Genomic DNA, 21,244 nt, shown 5'->3' on the forward strand with positions numbered 1-21,244 from the left:
TGGTAAGGGGAGTTGATAGAAGTGTATAGCTTCTCATTACCTTTCCGTGGATATAAATATCGTCGAAATCAAAGTTGAAACGAAGAAGTTATGACTATTCAAAATTGGGAAAGATTTGGGGAAGAACTGAGCTCATGGCATGAGCAGTTGGAGCTCACGACGTAAGAAGTGATTAAATGGAAATGCTGATTTAAACTGTGCTCACGACATGAGAACCATGTAGTCCAAACCCATGTGTTTTTTGGGTTTTCATCATATATAAGGATTGGTTCCATGTTTTTGGGGCATTTTATGAGCCTCCATCATATCTAGATCATCTTGAGAGAAACCCTAGCCTACCTTTCACCATTTTAAGCCTCCCCTCTCCTCTTCCATACATTTATGGATATTTTGGTGCTTTGAAGAAGAGAAGAAGTTCTTGGTGCTTAGATCTAGCAAGCAAGTTCCCTCACCACCTTAAAGGTCATACCTTGGACCGTGGTAAGTCCTCAAGTTCCTACCTTTATGTGTTATTCTTCTATGATCTAGACTTTAATGCTTTTTTCTTCATGTTGGAGGTGGTTTAAGTTGTTGGGTTCCATAAATTTCACAACTTTATGGATCTATGAGGTCCCTTTAATGTTTGGTATGCTAGATCTATATATGGTTTGTTTGTGTTTTGGTCCCATGAATGAGATTTGGATCTCATTTTCACAATTTTGATCTAATCAAGTTCAAGACATGAATTGGACATGCATTTCCATAATGCAAAGATTTTTATGTTGCTTTTGATGTATGAAAGCCCTCTAGAAAGTTGGAATAGATGACTTAATGGATTAAGGACTTAAGACTTTAGGTTTAGCATCAGACGTGGCTCACAACGTGAAACATGGAGTGTCAGAATGTGAGAGTGGTTTTTACGCGATCATTTCGACTGACTGAGCTCACGCCGTGACCAAAGAAGGTTCGCGTCGTGATATCTGTTGAGTGGGTCATCTAGGATCGAGTTGACTGAGTTGAAGCGAGTTGAGTTGGAATCTGGACGAGTGTGTTCTCATGATGTAACCAAGGACTGGTCATGATGTGAGTGTCAGTTGATGGAAATATTGATTGTTGACTTTAACTTTGACCGTTGACTTTGAGGTTGACTTTTGGCCAAATTGCTACTTTTAGAAGGAGGACTAAGTTTTAGTTTGTATGGTTTGTTAGGAGGTGTTTGGCACTCATTTGTTAGTTGTGTGAGTTGTTGATTTTGTCGGCGATGTGAGTTACCTTCACTGTATCAGTGGGTCGAAGGCACCAATGCCGACCCACTAATTGATGTCTATAGTAAGATGATTGTCTTTATGATAATTGTCTGGTATGCTGGTAATTGTTATTGTTTCTGTGATTATTTGTTATGATATTATATGGTAGTGGTAGAGGTGAAATATACCCGGTATCCGGTTGATATAAACGGAAGGGGAGGCAAACACCCAAATATGTTCGACAATATTTGGTTGAAATAGGCCGAAGTGACATGCTAACACCCAGATATGCTCGACAATATCCAGTTGAAATAGACCGAAGGGGTAGGCCAGACACCCATATATGCTTGATAGTATGTTTGTTTTGTATGTGGTATGTTGGGGGAACTCACTAAGCTTTGTGCTTACGGTTTTCAATTTATGTTTCAGGTACTACCAATTTGAAAAGAGAGGGTGTTGCTCGATCGCAACGCATCCACCCATGTTTCCACACTATGATGATTTTGTGATTTTACTCTAATAACTGTTTTATTATAAAGTACTTTGGAATATCTAGAAAAAGGATGTTACATGATGACTTTAACTATAATCAATGTTTTGGTTGAATTAAAAATGAAAATTTTACCTCATAATTATTGGGATGTTACACATACCGCTTAAACTCACATTCTTCTCAATTCAGCTAAAATTAATGCTTTTTCTAGAGTTTATAAGGTTGTGGTCACATGTGACTGATGTAGTTCTTTTGCAACATTGTATACAAGTATGTCGTCATAAACGACAAGTATAAATTTCCGCAACTACTGTTCAAATACATTGTTCGTCAACGATTGAAATGTTACTGGAGCATTGGTGAGGTAGAAGGGTGTCACTCTAAACTCGTAATTCCTGTCGTGTATGAAAAGCGGTCTTGTGTACATCTTTGGTACACACTTGAATTTGATGATAGATAAGACGAAGATCTAATTTGCTAAATATCACCGACCCATGTTGCTCATCTAGTAACACGTCGATAAGAGGAATCGGGAATTTTTCGGGTTTGTTGCTTGGTAGTCGATACAGAGCCTCCAAGAGTCTTTTTTTTTCACGAGAATGACTGGGCTGAGATAGGTACTATTGCTTGTATGTATGTTTTTTTCTATCAATATCTCCTGGATCATACACTCAATTTCATCTTTCTACATATGTGTATAGCGATCTGATCATTCTCGTGAAAAAAAAGATTGTAAATGCAAGGCGTGTGGTTCTTGAAATGCAAAATGAAAGCAAACCATTAAGTTTGGGGGTTCTCCCATCCCTAAGCACAATCTGATGCTCGAGGTGTCATGATGGTGATGGTGCTTGAGGTTCGGTAAACCCCCTCAAATTGATTAAGATTGAAGCAAATCCGTAGATGTAAGACGTGTGGTTCATGAAATGTCATGATTTAGGCATACTTTGCACCTTCGCATGCAGTATCATTGTTAGGAGCTGAAGAACTTTTATATTTAGTAAAGTTCGGTTCGGATCATTTTTGGACCAACCTAGTCATAGTTGAGCACGCATTGACTTCATGAATAAGCTTGCAGAAGGTTTATAGAACTCTCCAAAAGACGACTTGATGTTTGATCTCAATATTAAATTCCCAGCTTTTTGCATAGGTTATAATGATTGGATAAATAATCAATGTTAATTATTCAATCGATTGTATGATACTTTGAAATAAAATAATTAGTTATTAATGATGATTGAATTGGTTAATTATCTTGTTAGAAATTCAACATTTATTAAAAAAAAGAACGTAGTTGAACGCATAAATATTTCAAGTAGTCACAACTATATTTTAATTACTTTTTCTATAACTGAAAATTGCGAACTACCATTAACCGTTGTAACTGAATTCGAGGAACTAAAATGTAGTATCACAATACCATAAACTGAAACCAAATATGAAAAACGATGCTAAATGTCGTCACTCTTAGAGATGTTACAAATGAACTATTTCAATTTGTTGAGAAACATCATACATTGTCGGCCTCATTTCGGGGTTTGATTTCACACATCTTATTGCGAGGATCATGATGGATGTTAGAATCCTTTTTATTTCTGGGAGGGGAATTGGAAGACGATGATCCATCAAATCTTTAAGGTCAATCCTTTGGTCCGATAGAGATGTTAATGTAGTAACAAGATCACCTGGATGCTCCCCTTTGATGATTTCCAATGTCAGAACTCCAAAGCTATATACATCACATTTTTCTGTAACCTTCATCGTATAAGCGAGTTCTGCAAGCAATATCAAAGGAATTAATGAACCTCATTCTTAAAATTATCTTTGTATCAATTGGTGAGTACAACAAGGAGCAAAATTTCTATATAAACGTAGATGACATATAAGTTACCTGGTGCAATGTATCCAAATGTTCCTGCGAGGTTACTCCGATTAGATGAGTTTTGATTCAAAATCTTGGACGTACCAAAATCCGAAACACAAGCTTTGTACTCGGAATCAAGCAAAATATTTTTGCTTGATATGTCTCGGTGAACGATTGGGGGTGAACAATCATGATGCATATACGACAAAGCATGAGCAACACCTTTGATAATGTTCATCCTCTGCATCCAATCCAACGTTCGAGCAGCATCACTCCTCAAGATATCAGCTAGACTACCCCCTTGCAGATACTCGTAAACCAAAAACGAGTTTTGAGTGTGTGCACAGTAGCCATGCAGTTTCACAATGTTGCGGTGTCTTATCCCTGTCAACGCTTTTATCTCATTTACAAAATCAACATGGTTGACAATGGCCGAAGATGAGTGGAGTCTTTTAACAGCAACTATATCACCTGATGCCAACTGTGCTCTATACACACTTCCGCATCCACCTTTCCCGATGCAATATGCTCCATTGAACTCCTCAGTTGCCTTCAGGATTTCGTGGTAAGTCTCCCTTCCATCAAAATCTGCAGATATTGAAAAGAAATCTTCACAATGTTTCTCTTCCTCTATTACTTTCGCTGATAAATTCCTCTTTCTTTGACTATAGAACACCAACATTCCCAAGAGACCACCAAGTAAAAGTCCTCCAAGAAGAGGAAGTGAAATCAGCAGTGCAAGTTTGTGGCTCTGGATTGGGGTCCCACGACTTGATGATGCACATTGTTCTAGGCCACTAACATTACCACACAACCCTTTGTTCCCTTGTAATGCTTCTATCGGTATATTCCTAAAGCCTATGCTTTCGGGAATGGGACCTTGCAATTCATTGTACGAAAGATCAATGTCCAAGAATGCGTTCATTTGTTCAAAACTTTTTGGAATATAACCAGAGAGTTTATTGTGCGAAAGATTGAGCTTCTCTAAACTACTCAGACTTGAAAGTGCTGAAGGTATCTCTGCGGTGAGTGAATTGTGACTCAGATCTAGTTCTGACAGCTGAATCAATCTACCTATTTGTGTTGGGATCTCGTGAGTAAATTTGTTGTTACTCAAGTTTAAGTGAAAGAGTTTTGTGCAATCTCCGAGGGAAAAGGGAATGGGCCCATTCAACTTATTGGTGGAAAGATCAAGGTATGAAAGTTCAGCTAATGATCCCAGTTCTAGAGGTATCGCACCAGAAAGTTGGTTATTGCTTAAAACAAGGTTCACAAGGCCATTCAGTCTACCAAATTCCCGTGGTATCTCTCCAACCAAATCATTGGAAGAAAAGTTAAGTGATTTTAATCGAGGGGTGTTTCCAAGAGAAGGAGGTATGTTACCAGTGATTCGATTCCCTCCCATCGCGATGTTGGTTAAGTTTTTACACTTACTCCAGTTGTTAGAGAGTTCCCCATAAAGCTTGTTGTTGTTGAGGTTGATGTAATCGAGGTTTGGATAGATACCGAAGCTCTCGGAGATATTTCCAGTTAGCTGATTACCATCCAAACGTAACCGGATCAAGCTTGAGCAATTGTACAAGCTCTTTGGAATTGGACCTGTGAGATTATTATAACGAACAAGGAGCATCTCAAGTTTCCCTCCGGTACAAATTTCATCTGGAAAATCACCAGAAAAGCCGTTGTCGCTGAGATCTATCAGAACCAACTGTAGTTTCCCTAACTCTAGTGGAATAGGACCAGAGAAATGATTGTTCTTGATATTTAGATTCTGTAAATTTTGTAGGTTAGAAATTGAATTTGGAATTGACCCGTTGAGTTTATTTTCTCCTAATTCCAGAACAGAAAGAGATATCAAATTTCCTAACTCTTGCGGAAGGGGACCAGAAAGTTGGTTTCTGAAGAGGCGAAGAAGATTAAGGGATTTTAGTTTAGTTAATGAGTGAGGAATTGGACCACTGAGCTGGTTATCTTGTAGCTCCAGGTTTTCAAGTAAAGCCCAGTTACCTATTTCAATAGGGATTGTTCCATTCAGCTGATTATTAAATAGACTTAAGATGGTTAGGTTTTTCAGATTGACAAAAGTCGTGGGTATAGACCCAGTCAGATAGTTGTTGTACATAAAAAGCCCCCTAAGATAAGAAAGATTTCCTAGTTCATAAGGAATGGGACCCGAAATATTATTGTTATCTATACCAATATAACTCAGTTTGTATAACTGACCCAAACACGTAGGAATTAAACCATAAAGATGGTTGAAGCTCAAAGCAAGCTGAGAAAGGTTCCTCATTCGGCATATGGCTTCTGGAATCGAACCATTCAACTGATTACTGAAAAAATGAAGGGCTTCAAGATTATTCAGTTGTCCGATTTCTGGTGGGATTATTCCAGAGAATTGATTGAAAGCGAAATCAAGATAGAGAATGTTAGAAAGGCGACCCAAATCAGGTGGGATGATACCAGAAAAGTAGTTGAAACTGAGGTCAAAGAATGTGAGATTGGGAAACGATGAGAATGAGAAATGATCAAGTGTACCGTTTAAACCAGAAGACGAAAGGTTCAAACCATGTATGCTCCCATCATCATTGCATGAAACCCCATACCAGCTGCATGGAGATACCATTATGTGAACAGAAGAATTAAGACGAATACCTGTCCATGAAGGTAAAAGGACGTCATTGTTTTGGCTATGGAGGGTTGCTTTCCATCTTATGAGAGCATCAACTTCATCGAAGGAACCGGAAGCTGAAAAAAGTATGGAGGAAACTGTTACAAGTAAGAATATGACCGAAGGGAGGAAGGTCTTCTCGATCGTTAAAAGTGCCATACTTTGTGGTTATGGGTGTGTACTTAAAAGTGTGGTTTATCGGTGTAATTTATATTGTTAGGACATTTAGAAGAAAAAGAAAAACTTGTATGCATGCTGACATTGTTGACACTTTGCCGTGTCTAAAACTTCCACAAACACATGTTCCAGGAAACTTATTTATGGCTGTCACATTTGGGTCCAAAGAAAATTTGGGAGCCAAAAATGAAGATGAAAACAAGACTATTGTTTGTAGTCTCCTCCTAATAGTCTCAAATTCTTAGTTCGGATTATTCAAAGTCCATGAATCTCACATTTGTTTGATTTCTTCTCTTGGAGACATCAGTATCGTGGGGGACACATCAGTATAGTGGTGGTCCAAAACAAAAATAGAAAATAATATTCCACCACAAATAATCTAATCAAAGTGTTTTAAACGGTGGTTGCCATTCCTTTATAAAAAGGATTTTTTGGACTTTTGATTTTTTCAAAAAGTTTAAAATTTAAAAAGTTGTTTGATAAGGCCATGAGATATGGTTACGTGTTTAAGGACCGCCACATTATTTCAATAACTACTTCACTACATGTTTACTAACAAGGGGGTGGTGAATAACTAGTGAACAAAAAAGGGGAGAAAGAGAAAAGCAAGAGAGATAGAGAGAAGTATGGGAAAATGAAATTCTATTGGTTGTAACCACCCTTGAACCACGCCACTGTGCGTCACATTCACCAGGGAGGGGTGTGGTGTTCACGTGTAAATACTCCCCTCAACGTCACCCTTTACGCATCAAAAAAGCTTCCATACCCGGTGGCCTAACTTCAAACGTTTTTTTAGATTAATTTTTTGAGAAAAAGAAAAAGTTATTTAAGAAGCCATAAATTTGTGACTTTTAGTAATTTTTTTTTCGTTTGCACCTTCAAATTAAAGTTCATAAAAACACATATTAAAAATTTCTTTTGCAAAAAGATATAAATCAAAAAATCATTTTCTAAAAAGAAATTTTTAGTTTAAAAAGCAATCCCAAACGCCTCTTAATATTTTAGCTAAATTCGTTTTATACTTTTCTTTTGAGTAAATTACACGAATGGTCCCTATGGTTTAGGATAATTTACGCGTTTGGTTCCTAACTTATTTTTTTAACTCAGAAGGTCACTACTGTTTGTTTTTGTTACGCGTTTGGTCACTGTCTTACTTAAAAAAAACTATTTTGCTCTTGATTTTTTAATTTATTTAAATAAATACGCCCTAAACAACATCCCCTCACCTTATCTTACCTACCCCGTCATTTTCCCTATTTAAATAATAGTCTTTTTAGGTAAGATAGGGACCAAGCGCGTAACAAAAATAAATAGTATGGACCAAGCACGTGACAAAAACAAACTGTAGGGACCTTCCGAGTTAAAAGAATAAGTTAGGGACTAAACATGTAAATTACTCTAAACCATATGGACCATTCGTGTTATTTACACCTTTTTTTTTTTTTTTTAATTTTTTTTTAGAACATTCAAATTTTATTAAAGCAAATCAAACTAACAAGTAATTCAACCAACGGAGCATTTTTTGTTACGATTGTTAATCCAAAAATAACTACATGCATGCACTTCATCCGCCAAAGGATATGTGTTGTCGCCAGGTTGTGGTGTTGTGAACTTTGAGAAGAGAAATGAAACTGTCTTTTCACTACAAGAAAAAAGTGATTTTGCTAAGGAAGGAATCCATCGAAAAACTGAAATTCCATTGCAAAAGACGAATAACGATGAAATTTGCGACAATCGATTTCCGTCCTAAAAAACCCCATAGCAAGGTTTTTCTAAGGAAACAATCATTTCGTCACAAATGTGACTACGGAATGAAATCCGTTGTAGATGGTATTCCATCGTGTATTCCGTAGTAGGATTCCATCACAAATTATGTATTCCGTAGTGGTGAATCCCTAGCAAATTTCGTGGTGGTGATTCCCTAACAAGTTCTGTGGTGATGAATCCCTAGCAAATTCGGTTGTGGTGAATCCATAACAAATTTTATGGTGGTGAATCTTTAGCAATTTCCATGGTGGTGAATCCCTAGCAAAGTCTGTGGTGATTCCCTAGCAAATTTCGTGGTGAAAATCCCTAACAAATTGTGATGGTGAATCCCTAACAACTTTCATGATGATGACTCCCTAACAAATTTTGTGGTCTTGAATCCCTACCAAATTTTGTGGTGTATATTATATAGCCGGTTCCATAGCAAAGATTCCTAGGGACGGATGAATAATCGATTTATAAATTAAATCCAAATTATTTTGTAGTAGTATATAAAAAACAAAAATAACAAAAAAATCAAATAACATTATATCAAAAAATAGTACAATAATTATTTATTAAATGGAAAATAGAAAGTGACCACTCTAAAATAAATACTTTGCGATAAACATATTAACACTTTATGACCTACTAGCTTTGTTGTTCTCTAATAACATTAATAAGATCCATTGCTGATTTAAGTTGTTTATTAAGTTGCTCGACTTTTGTGGTGTATTTGTCTTCTTGGGCTTTCATTATTTATTTAATCTCTTCGTTTTGCTCTTTTTGTTTAGCAACAAGCTCCCTCAATTCTTCTATTTCATCATTTTTTTGGAATGTAAGATACATCCGCTTTACCATTAATCTTGGGAACAACCTTTGCAAAAGAGACTAATCCATAAAAGGTTTTTTTTTTGTATTTTTTTTAATCATCACCACCACCAACATCATAAAATATTTTGTCATCCTCAAATTCAGCACCTTCAACTTCTAGCTTTTCCCGTTTTATTGAATATGCCGCCTACAAAATAATAATAATAATTTAAATTAAAAGATATCAAAGTTATGAATGGCATTAAGGACTAGCTAAAATATAAAAGTTTAATTGCACTGAAATGAATATTACATGAATTTGTCTATATTTTTCATTTGTAAATGTGACTCCATCGTGATTCTTCATGTGTATATACAGGAACAATTCACTATGGGTTGGATCACGTCCTAATTTCCCCTTCTACGTAAATACCATAAAATGTAAAACATACACATAAACATAAACATTGATGTACCATTAAAATAAATTATAAAATTAGAATCTATCTTCAAATGATTTGTGGATCCAACATTATGGGTAGGTTGTGTTATCCCATCAACCACACCATTATGCCTATTTTTCTTGTTCTACTCGGATTTCAGCTTGTATTCATCTGTATTCCATTTTGCTTGCAGGAGTTCCAGACGTCTTGTGAAATATGAGTTGGTTTAAAGGCATGTGGGTTTCTTTGTGGGCTCCCAATTTTGTAGAGGTATTAGCCATAACTTTGTGCCACTTTACTTGCCCAAGCTTGCCTTATGTAACGACCCAATTTTTCGAAAGAAAATTTTCATTTTTTATTAGCCAAATTACGTTTCCATAAACCACGAAATCCAAATACAATTGTTTTCAAAGTTCATATCAATTACAACTTTATTTGAAAACATCAGAGTGTCCCATAAAAATGACTGAGAGAAAGTGTACGTCGCGCCATCAAGCCTTGCCCTTGCCATTGGGGTCAAAAGTACCTGAAACAAATCCACAAGTTGTAAGCTAATTCTTAGTGAGTCCCCCAGAGCATACCCCACACACAATCACATAACACATAACACATAACACATAACACATAACATATTAGTTATAAGCTACACATATCACATAAGCCATGCATAAAACATATAAGGAAATCGTGGAAACCCTCCAGGGTCTTACACCTAGTGCCATTGGAACCCCCACGTGGTCTTAACTGCCTGCTATAGGAACCCCCACATGGTCTTCTTGCCTTGGGAACCCCCACATGGTCTTCTTGCCTTGGGAACCCCCACAAGGTCTTCCTGCCTTGGGAACCCCCACAAGGTCTTCACTACCAAACAAGACATAATGCAAACTATCCATGCAGATATACTAGGATGCCATGGAAACCCTCCAAGGTAATATACGAAATGCCACAGGAACCCCCACATGGTCTCATACTACTGCCATGGGAACCCCTCGGGGTCTTCCATGCAAATGTCATACTAACATAATGCATAATCAATCAGCAGTCCACATAACATAGATTGGGTTGGCCTTGTTGCCTTAGACCCATTGGTATAGTGAGAAGACTCACCTCTCACGAATTATGTGCTAACAGTATAAGATCTAATAAGTCCTAATGCGCAGCTCCAACTCAACTTCCTATAAGTATGTTGTCATAATCCTATAATTACCCTCTAAGTCAACCCTGGTCAAAGTCAATGTTAACAGCCAAGGTCAATAGTCCATGTTGACCCAACTCGTCGAGTGAATCTAGTAACTCGTCGAGTTCCTACAGAGTCCATAAAACCTGAACAAACCCTAGCCAACTCGCCAAGTTGTTTCATCAACTCGACGGGTTCACTTGATATCCAGTGGACGGGGAAACACCACTATCCGACTCGTCGAGTTGCCATGGCAACTCGTCGAGTCCCCCTCCATGTTTGCTTATTATGATGATTCACAAAATGCAGGGACTCCAAGGCTTAGATCTGAAACCCTAAGGTGTCTAGAAGGATAAAGTTTCCAACTTTACCCTTTAGAACCACTCCGAATGCTCTAAAGACCTTATCAAAGGTTTGAAAGCTTAAAAGCTATGCCATGTGTTCCAAGACTTTAGGGATCTGGAATCCCTTCTTTCCAGAAGAGTTTCTAGTCCTCAAAACGTTCCAAAGATGGAGGCTTTATGGACATGAATGTCCAATGCATGTCATTAAGTCAAATTGGCCAAAAAGGGGAATTATACTCTAAAACCCTTGTATGGGATCCTTGCTTGACTAAAAGCTAGATCTAGCCCACTGTAAGACTATTTTGCCTTGGAGATCCATAAAGTTGCAAACTTTATGAACCTCATGCATGCAATCAACAAGAAAGATAGGAAATGAAGATTAAACTCAAGATCTAGCCATATTCTACGATAAAAATAGAATCTTGAAGACTTACCACAATCCACAAGTTGGTCAAGCTCAAGAGTGAGGGCTTGGTTTGTTGGATCTTATTCTTCTTCTTCTTCTTCTCACTATCTCCTTCCTCTTAAGCTCCACAAGTCACTCTAGCTCACAAAATGAAAGAGAATGGGGATTAGGGTTTAGCATAGATGTTCTTAGGGTTTGGAGGCTGATGGAAGGTTAGCCTTAAGGTTCTTAAGGAGATTATATAGGGTGCAAATATGGTTTTTCCCTTACCGTACCTACTCGTCGAGTTGGCCTTCCAACTCTTTGAGTAGAGCCTAGATCCCACATCCTCGAAATGTTCCCTACTCGACGAGCCGGGGCTCCCAACTTGTCGAGTCCTAGCATCAAAACCCTAAAACTTAGAAAATTAAATAATACTTGGGACATGTGTTACACCTTACCAGCGAGTCTATTGTTCACCCAAACAACATTGTTTCTACACATTAGCAATATAAACATAAGTTTAAATGTAAATGTTCACCAAACAATAATTTATCACATATAGTTAACCACATGGAACTCCTCCCAATATAATTCGCGCATTTCTTTGCTTACTTTTCCCCAAGTGTAGCCTTCAGGATCTACTCTTTGTAAAAAGGACCGACTAATAATGTGTGCACAAGGTCCTAGAGGCATGAACCTGTAAATAATCATGTGATCGTTTTCGTTTTGAATTAATATGTATGTATACACCAAAAGGTTATACATAGAAAAAAGTTTTAAGATATGATTGGTAACAAGGTTGGTCCAATTGTTTTTGATACCTGGGGAAAATATGAATTTTATTCCCTTATATATGTTCCGTAAACGCGTTGCTATATTTCTATTGTAAGTACATTGCTATAATGGATAAAAAGTTATATACGTTGCTCTAAAGAAAGTAAAGGACATTGCTATTACTCATAATTTTTCCAAAATCAAAAGATGAAAATTGAAACAAAATGCTTTTTTATCATGTGAAATACCTTTTGTTTCTGTTATAACTCATAAATCTTTTTAATGTTTGTTTAATCTATAAGAATATTTGTGCTTAATTCACGTGTTTCAGTAAATTAATTAATGTATATGCTAACTTGTTTCTTAATTACTATTGCAGGAAAAGGATTTGTATGAAGTTGACATTTTGCTAAAATTCACTGCTTGTGAAAATAAAATGTGATCAAATCTAAATCAAAAATGTAACATCCCAAAATTCAAGACCAAAAATTTCATTTTTAGTTTAATAATTCATAAAACCAACATCATAAAAACATCCATAAAACATCCAATGTCAAAACCAAAGTGTCAATAATCAAAACATGTTATCATAAAACAATATTATAGTGCAATCCTAAAGATCTCATGTGCAGAAAATATAGTGTGATGCGCTGCGATCGAGCCGAATCCTTTCCTTTGAAAACGAAGTACCTGAAACCAAAAATGAAAACCGTAAGCATGAAGCTTAGTGAGTCCCCCAAATACCACATACCATACATATCAACATACTGCCTAACATATATGGGTGCTGGCCTAACCCTTCAATCTCTTTCAACTGGATATTATCTAGCATATAAGCACATAAGTCGCATATTGTCATGCATAACCAAGAGCCATACATATATCATAATCAATAAAGATGTTATGTGCCTAACATAGTTTTGACATTATGTCACGGGACACCACATGGTCTTTCTTGCCAAGAGGGGGGCCACCTCCTTGGTCTTACAGACAAGTGCAAAGAGCCACCTCCTGGTTTTCCATGCAAGAATCACAAAGACAACTAGCATACATACTACTCTACTTAGCCAATTAGCATATAGTGTGCTAGGAGCCACCTCCTGGTCTTTCATACATAATGCCTAGGGCTAACCCCGGGCCTTTTTACCATACATAATAACATACAGTGTGCCAGGAGCCAACTCGTGGTCTTTCATACATAATATCTAGGGCTAACCCCCAGGTCTTCCTACCATACATCAAACAAATAGGCTGATATTGGTGCCTTCGACCCATACAAACAGTGAGGCGACTCACCTTGAATGCTGAAGTCCACTGAAGAGCTCCTTAGATGCTGCCCAGGCAACTCCTCGAACTATCAAATACCAAAATATTATACTTAGATGTCGTTACTATTTTAACCACTCGATAATATAACTTTGGACATTAAAATTCATATATATATATATATATATATATATATATATATATATATATATATATATATATATATATATATATATATATATATATATATATATATATATATATATATATAAATTAATTACCTTTTTGTTAATTTAACCGAACCATATTTACATAAATATTTTTTATCCCCAAAGATAGAATGAACGACCTTTTAATCGGTTTTTGATTTAACATACTTTATAAAGCTTAGTTATGTTTATTTTGGTTGTGGCCTGATAACCAAATCACTTTTTAACAAAAAATATATCATCCCGATTGGCCTGATAGGCATAGCCCAACATTCTCAAGCCCAATTCACTACATCCATAACAATAACCTACACTAAGAAAAATAAAAATCAAACATGAAGTATGATACCTCATCATTGGCGCTGAATAAACCTACATCCATCTCCTTCTACTCCTTAGTCCTTACACATCATCAAAATCCATCCACAACAACACGAGGTTGTTCTGTTATGCTTATTGGTGCAATGACGCAACCAGGTATCACATCACCTCCAATGAAACGTGATTGAACCTCCACTGACTGGAACAAACCCCATATACTTCCTCTCTATGTCCCTGTCGGGAAAGAAATGCATATTTAAACTTGAAGAACACAACAAGGGAGTCAAACGAAGTCCACATGACCCCATGCTGGTCTGTGGTGGTGATGGAGTGAGCTCCGGTGGCCAAGGCTGCCATCTATGATGGTGACGGTAGCTCTCGATCGGTAAGGAAACAAGAGGAATACAGGAGATATTGATTAAAAGGAAAGTGTTTTCTTACGTAGACCAAACACTCCAAGCACAACACTAACCTCCTCCACTGACACGCCATGATTTCCAATTACCACATTCCTCAGATGGAGCTCCAACGACGTCAAATGATGGTTTCCGGCGAACTCCAACAAGGTTCCGGCGGTTGTAGCCTCCCCCTGCCTTCTCTTTTTCTCTCTTAGACTTAAAACGCTCTCCTATAACTCTTTATCCGCACACAACGAACACAAAAGCAGCAAAACTCGGGGTCTCTCTCATGAATGGTTGCAGCTTAAAAGAAAACGGGAAAAGCTCCCCCCTGCTCAGCTGTTACAGATAAGGGGACAAAGATGGGACCGTGTTTTTGAAGCTGGCATGCAAGGTCCCGAGGCTTGGTCATTTGACATAATATATCCTAAAGTAATTCTTTAAACAAAATACATTTCCAAAATAGCAAATTAACCCCTGGACCTATTATTATTATTATTATTATTATTATTATTATTATTATTATTATTATTATTATTATTATTGTTGTTGTTGTTGTTATAACCCATTACATATCTATATAAAGTTTTTTTTATTTATGTAATTATCCATTATTATGCATCGACTTTATTTAGAAATCGGTAAAAGGAATCGAACGTTACAATTCTCCCCAATTTATACTGGATTTCGTCCTCAAAATCTGTCTTAATTAGAATTTCTAATTAAGATGATGGTTCGACTACCTGTCGCCATCAAATCTAATATGAAAAGTGAAGGCTACCAAAACCATTGTAGTCTTACATCACGCCTAGTCTCCAACGACCTACCGTCTCCCGAATCCGATCATACTGTGAGTGAATCACAAATCTGTCATATTCTCATTGTCGAATAGGGGCCGATGAATGCTACGAGATACCCCACAGTCTTACAACACTCCCATACTAACCGAACACTAGTGAATGCTACTGGATACCCTGCAATCTTACTATGCCAACATACTAACGACTAAATAACGAATGATACAGGCCACCCCACAGTCTTTCAACGTTTCCACTCTATATACCAATTAGTGAATGCTACGGGATACACCGCCGTCTTACAACACTTCCACACTACCCGCTAACTAGTGAATGCTACGGGTCATCCCATAGTCTGACAACACTTCTACACTCTTTGCTGACTAGTGTTACGGGCCACCCCACAGTTGCTAACTAACCCTTGGTGAATGCTACGGCTATCCCGCAGTCTGACAACACATTCCATGCTATCTGGTTGCTGGTGATTGCTATGGCTATCCTGCAATCTTACATCATTTCTCACGCTACACCACTGCTAACCATGGTTTTAGCGCTGATTACCAATCCGAACACACCCAAAGTTGAGCACACATGCGGTCTAACATCCCACACTAAACTTATGTTCTGACTGGGATCCTCCATACATGTAGCCACTTGAGCTACCTTTCCTTTCCTGATGGGGATACGAGCTCATCCCTATTTCATGCTTGCTTCCAGCCTGGGTACCTGAATGGTTCTCCCCCACTTCGATCCGATTGAGTCTCCACGGTATACGAGAAATGGAAGGATTTCCGATCCTTCCTACCTTTTAATGATCGATTTGCTGGTAACCGATGCTTACTAATGGTAGTGATCCATTACTAGCGAATCTCAACGATTACCCAACTCCTGGAATCTGGAAGAATACACTTGAGGCCTTAACCAATCCTATAATCCAAACCACCTCTCATGATACCATACCAATCCTTGAGTCCTTATGCCGTCAAATGAGAACCATAACTCATGTCATTTACTGAAGAATCTTTACTCTAATTCCCATCCTCAAGGAATCATTGAACTCTAACCAACTTCAGTCCACGCGAAGTTACGATTCCCTGGACACATCTAATGATCAAACAGCTCACGCAACCGACATCATCATCTTCATGCTACCATTCCTTTCCTAGCGCGATAGTTCCTTGAACTCCAAAGCTCTTCCAAATGCTAATGTCGATCATACCCAAACATATGACAGAACCACTAAACCCTACCTTCACTGGAGAGCTATCCCACTAATTCCTGCCCAAAGATCCTTTAAGCAATACTCCTGAACAGATTCCTATCAAAGACCTGAAATAATAAAGGTACACATGGGAACCACCCCGCAAGATGCGTTCATCTATAGGTTCATCAAAGGACTTCTATGCATGCAAAATGGAATATAACAATCCTTGATAACCCAAACAATAGCAGAGAACCGACCCGCGAATTAACTTGTTCAAACTCAATCAAAATTCCCAAGTAGTACAATTTCCCGATATCCACGAAGTGGTAGAAGATAACATACTCGCAAACATCTGAAGGAATCCTGAGTGCCACCTCCCGAGTTACCTCGACCATTCTGAGGGCATGGTGCAACACTCCCTTTCGATCCCAATGACATGAACTAACGGTAGGATCCTCCTTCCTGAAGGATTCTAAGGATCCTTAGGCTTTGGGCTCCAGATGAGCCCTTAACTACCCCACGTTTACGGCCTGATAGGCTGCGAGACGACTATCAAAGGATCCAAAATCCCTACCTTGGATGAACGACAGACCACATGGGTCTATTCTATCCAACATATTCCAATCAAATCATTCTATCCTCTTATCAGGAATCTATACTGGCATGAGATTCTGAGGCTCATACAATTAGGCATAACCTAAACAGGATATCCTATCATTGACTGATCAGTACTATCATGCAGCTCAACAAGCACATAAAACATTCATATAAGGCAGCCTTCCTAGATCCTTAGCCCTAATCTAGCATGCAGTTCATATATTCTCAATTCATAACATAACGTAATGTAACGTAACGTAATGTAACGTAACGTAACGTAACATAACGTAACATAACATAACATAACATAACATAACATAACATAACATAACATAATATAACATAATATAACATAATTATATACATCTTTATATAATTATCCGCTTGTTCAAAATGTTATGATAGTGTTACTGTCCCATAAACTATACATATTATAGTTTATTATAAAATATTTTGGTTGAGTGTGTGTGTGTGTGTGTATATATATATATATATATATATATATATATATATATATATATATATATATATGAGTGTGTGTGTGTGTGTGTGTTAACCTATTTAGATGTTTTCAAAGATTATATCATATAATTTTACATCTAAAACAAGTATGAAAATATTTAGTATGATAAAACCAATTTTTCTCGTCTTTGGCCTTTTTAACGTCACTATCCGGTAAAAATATAGTTGTAAAACTTGTAAAGTTTATTTTTAACTTTCTGTGGATATTAAGTCAAACCAACCTTATATGTTTAAAATAATATATTTTAGGTTAAATTTTACAAAAATGGTACAAATCTATCAATGTTTTTAGAAAAATTATAGAAAAATCATCGTAAGTCGAAATTTGGACCAGTAAACACTCAGTGCTTAGAAAATGAGTCTGCTTTGTCCATAATTTTTTCCCTGACCTTAAGTGGTTCTAACCAAAGTGAAAATGTTCATTTTTACAGACTGGTTCGAAAATGCTCTAGAATGATAGGCAGTTTTGTTAAAATCACCATAAATTGTAGAAAAATCGTATGAACGCGTGCGAGTAGTCCTTAAAAAGGTATAGACCTGAAATATTTGTATATTATACAATTTTGAAATCTATTAAGTTTAAAAAGGGTAAAAGAGTCTGTGAATAGACCACAACTTTTCTGTAAAAAGCTGATTTTTAAGCTTAGATATGTTTTATTGACATAACTTGTATTTTTAGTTTGCAAAGCCTTTAAATCATCCAAATAGGATTTGCTTACTTGTATTTTGCCCCCCTAAAACTTCGAAAAATTCGAAAATAAAGGGGTACAAATTCACATTATGTGTGTTTTCTTGATGAATGAAAGGTTGTAGATGGAAAGATTCAAGTCAAGAACACTTGCATAACACTTTGAAGATTTAAAGATCTTTGTATTGCTTGGAATCGAACAGAAAACAACTTGGAATTGATTGGAATCAAATGGTGCTTCCTGGGAGTCAATGGTATTGTGGTTAAGGCATGATGAAAATCGAAGACTAGAAATTGCGACATGTGATGGTATTAGTCACGAACAAGACATCAATTTTGAAGTTGACTTTTTGGAGTAAAAAATTAGATCGATTGATTCTAGTTATTCGCATCAAGTAGTTCGAATTTGACTAACTGGAATGGTTCAACTCGTGCATCTGGTGAGTTCGATATGAAAAGGTTTGTGGTTAGTATCGAGGGGTTATGATTTGATTTAGAATTGGCATGTTAATGTCAATTTTGGAAGGGTTATGATTTCGATTTGATTGATCATGTTCAAAGGTTGATACCGAGTCTTAAAATCGAAGGGTTGAGTAAAAAAAGAGAAGTCTATGATTTGTGATGTCGATTGGGAAGATTGAACATATTTCGAAGGCTTGAATTGAAATCAGTGATCGATGTAGATGTTGCTTTTGATTTCAAAGTGTTAATGTCGATGGTCATTAAAATGGGATCGACTGAAATGGTTACGAATCGATTCGGCTTCAAAAGGGAAGCAGGTTTGACTTGATATTGTTAAGCAGATGGAAACTCAAAGAATCAAAATGGGTCATATGAGAAACGATTTTGGTTAATCGATATTGATTTCAATTTTGATTAATTTTGAAGGTATTTGTTTTTGGATCGATATCGAGAATGCTTTGGTGTTATTTGGGTATCATTGTTAATGTTGACTGTAATCTAATGGGAAGGATTAGTTTTGGAGTCTGATCGATTTCGAAGGGTTGAAGTCCGGTGATTAGTAATGAAGGTTGTCAAAACGAAGAATTGAGGATCAATTTCGAATGGTTACATGTCATGAGTCGAGGATTGAAAACTAAAAGCGAATACGATGTGATTGAAACTTCAATTTTGGGGTCTCACAGTTTTGATGACCGCAAGTTCGTTAGCGAAGGATTTTATGGTGGATGATCGTTCATGTCGATGACTAATTGGTGAAAGCGATGGCTTGGGTTGATCAATTTCGAAGGTAAAGGGTCGTTTTCGAAGGGCATATGATCGATTCTTATCAAGGGTTCGTTAACGAAAATCGATGTCGGTTCGTTAGCGAATGTTTGGAATTCCTTATTGAGGACCCATGTCGATATTGAATTGTTTTGATGTCAATGATAGCAAATTCATTTTCGAAGGGTTGTACACAGTTTGTTAGTGAAGGGTTGGAATCAATTGATGTTAGTTAGTGAAGGTTTGGAATCAATTGATGTTCGTTAACGAAGGGTTGTAGCTCGTTGTCGGGGTATTATACATGAAGAGTGAAGGTGGTTTGTTATTCGCTTTCTGTGAAACGAATTGGGAGAAGAAAATACATAGTTTCGAATTACACCCCAGAAGTTTCTAATAAATGGCAAAACACATCCTGATTTGACATTGAAGTAAAAGCATTGTGAAGAAGGAAGAAGCTCTCATTTAGTCCCTGCAGTTTCGACATGTTAGCAGAAATTACCCAACTTCGAAACAGGACTAACAATTATAAGAAATGGAGAAATTTATAGTTTAGCCCCTAAAGTTTACGCGAATTAACGATTTATACCCAATTTCATAATTGGGGGAGTGTTTCGCATCTTACATTGTTTTTGGCGTAATGGGTCCCAGTAGAATTCTGAAAGTGGCAGTTTTTACCCGGTTTTTCGAAATTCTTGCAATCTCACCTAAAAGTCAAAAAATTTCATAAATTTGGAAATTTTCATGACTTTTTCGTGATTGTTTTTCCATGAAAGTTTTTCGCGGTTTCATTTTTGGCACACATCAAGGGGGTGTTTTGTGAAGATTATTCCTTGGGCGCTTCTCACCCTAAATGGGTTTTATAATCATTTTTTTATTATCAAAAGTGGAGAATGAAGAGTAGGTATTCGAAGCTTCGGATATTCATTTGTAGATTTGAAGACCGGTATTACTTTGAGGGGGAATTGGTCTGGATTACGCAAGCTCGTTGGATATTGAAGTCAGGACATCCAATCCTAACTTTGAAGGGGAGAATTTTAGGGTGCAAAATAACGCTTGGATGTAATTTGTGGTTATCCTCTTGTATCGTGTAATGAATTATCTTTCCTATAAATAGGAAGTGAGTGACACTCATTTATATAACATTCATTTGGAGAGTTAGACTAGAAAGAGAATTGTACAAGACCAACTCTGTATTTTCTTTCTAGATCTAATGAGAGCTTAAACAATATTTATTTACTCCTTGTATTCATGATTCTTAAGATGATTCACTAGATCTTATAAATTCTGCACATTTCATCATAATTAACACCATTACAACCACCCACCAGCCACCACTATCGATCGCTACCCACCACTCACCTCCATCGCAACCCATCACCACTACCCACTACCAACAACGAATAACCTACCACCACCCATGACCACCCACCACCCCAGCCTGTCACCACTCCCCACTACCCCCACAACCAGCACCACCATCCATTTCCACTACCACCCAACAACCACCGACACTATATAAGATTAAATACATATAATCACACAAATCATATGTGATTATATGTATTTAATCACATATGATTTATATAGACAATATTCATTTACATGTTTTACAATCAATAATTTTTATCATGTATTTAATCATATATGATTATATAGATTTACTCACATATGATTGATGTGGACAAGGTTTTTCATGTATATAATCTCATGTGATTGTATGTATCCAATCACATATAATTTATATAAACAAGGTTCTTTTTTGTCCATATAAATCATATGTGATTATATATATATATATATATATATATATATATATATATATATATATATATATATATATAATCACATGTGATTAAATGTATTTAATACATATGATTAAAGTTGACAAAGTGCAATTATTGAATCAAG

General features: G+C 36.8%; 1 protein-coding gene and 1 long non-coding RNA gene across 2 annotated transcripts; both read right to left on the minus strand.

Moving 5' to 3' along the window:
* Window positions 1-3,105: 3,105 nt before the first annotated feature.
* Window positions 3,106-6,611, minus strand: LOC145015268 (uncharacterized). Its single transcript, XM_078973721.1, has 2 exons — window positions 3,608-6,611; window positions 3,106-3,491 (listed from the first exon to the last, which is right to left on the minus strand). The coding sequence occupies exons 1-2, from the start codon at window positions 6,405-6,407 to the stop codon at window positions 3,193-3,195; spliced, it is 3,099 nt and encodes a 1,032-aa protein (XP_078829847.1). The 5' UTR covers window positions 6,408-6,611; the 3' UTR covers window positions 3,106-3,192.
* A 6,043-nt stretch (window positions 6,612-12,654) lies between these two features.
* Window positions 12,655-14,576, minus strand: LOC145018618 (uncharacterized). The gene is made up of 3 exons (XR_013667096.1): window positions 13,935-14,576; window positions 13,407-13,464; window positions 12,655-12,800 (listed from the first exon to the last, which is right to left on the minus strand). It is a non-coding gene; the product is annotated as an uncharacterized LOC145018618 (long non-coding RNA).
* Window positions 14,577-21,244: the final 6,668 nt, after the last annotated feature.

Source organism: Lactuca saligna, chromosome 9 (genome assembly GCF_052625555.1).
Source record: "Lactuca saligna cultivar CGN05327 chromosome 9, ASM5262555v1, whole genome shotgun sequence".
Lineage (NCBI taxonomy): Eukaryota > Viridiplantae > Streptophyta > Magnoliopsida > Asterales > Asteraceae > Lactuca > Lactuca saligna.

Excerpts from the sequence above, each read along its gene's own strand:
- LOC145015268 (XM_078973721.1), bottom strand. The coding sequence starts at position 6,407 with ATGGCACTTTTAACGATCGAGAAGACCTTCCTCCCTTCGGTCATATTC. Across the intron at positions 3,492-3,607 it reads ATTTGGATACATTGCACCAG|AACTCGCTTATACGATGAAG; the intron begins GTAACTTATATG and ends TATTGCTTGCAG.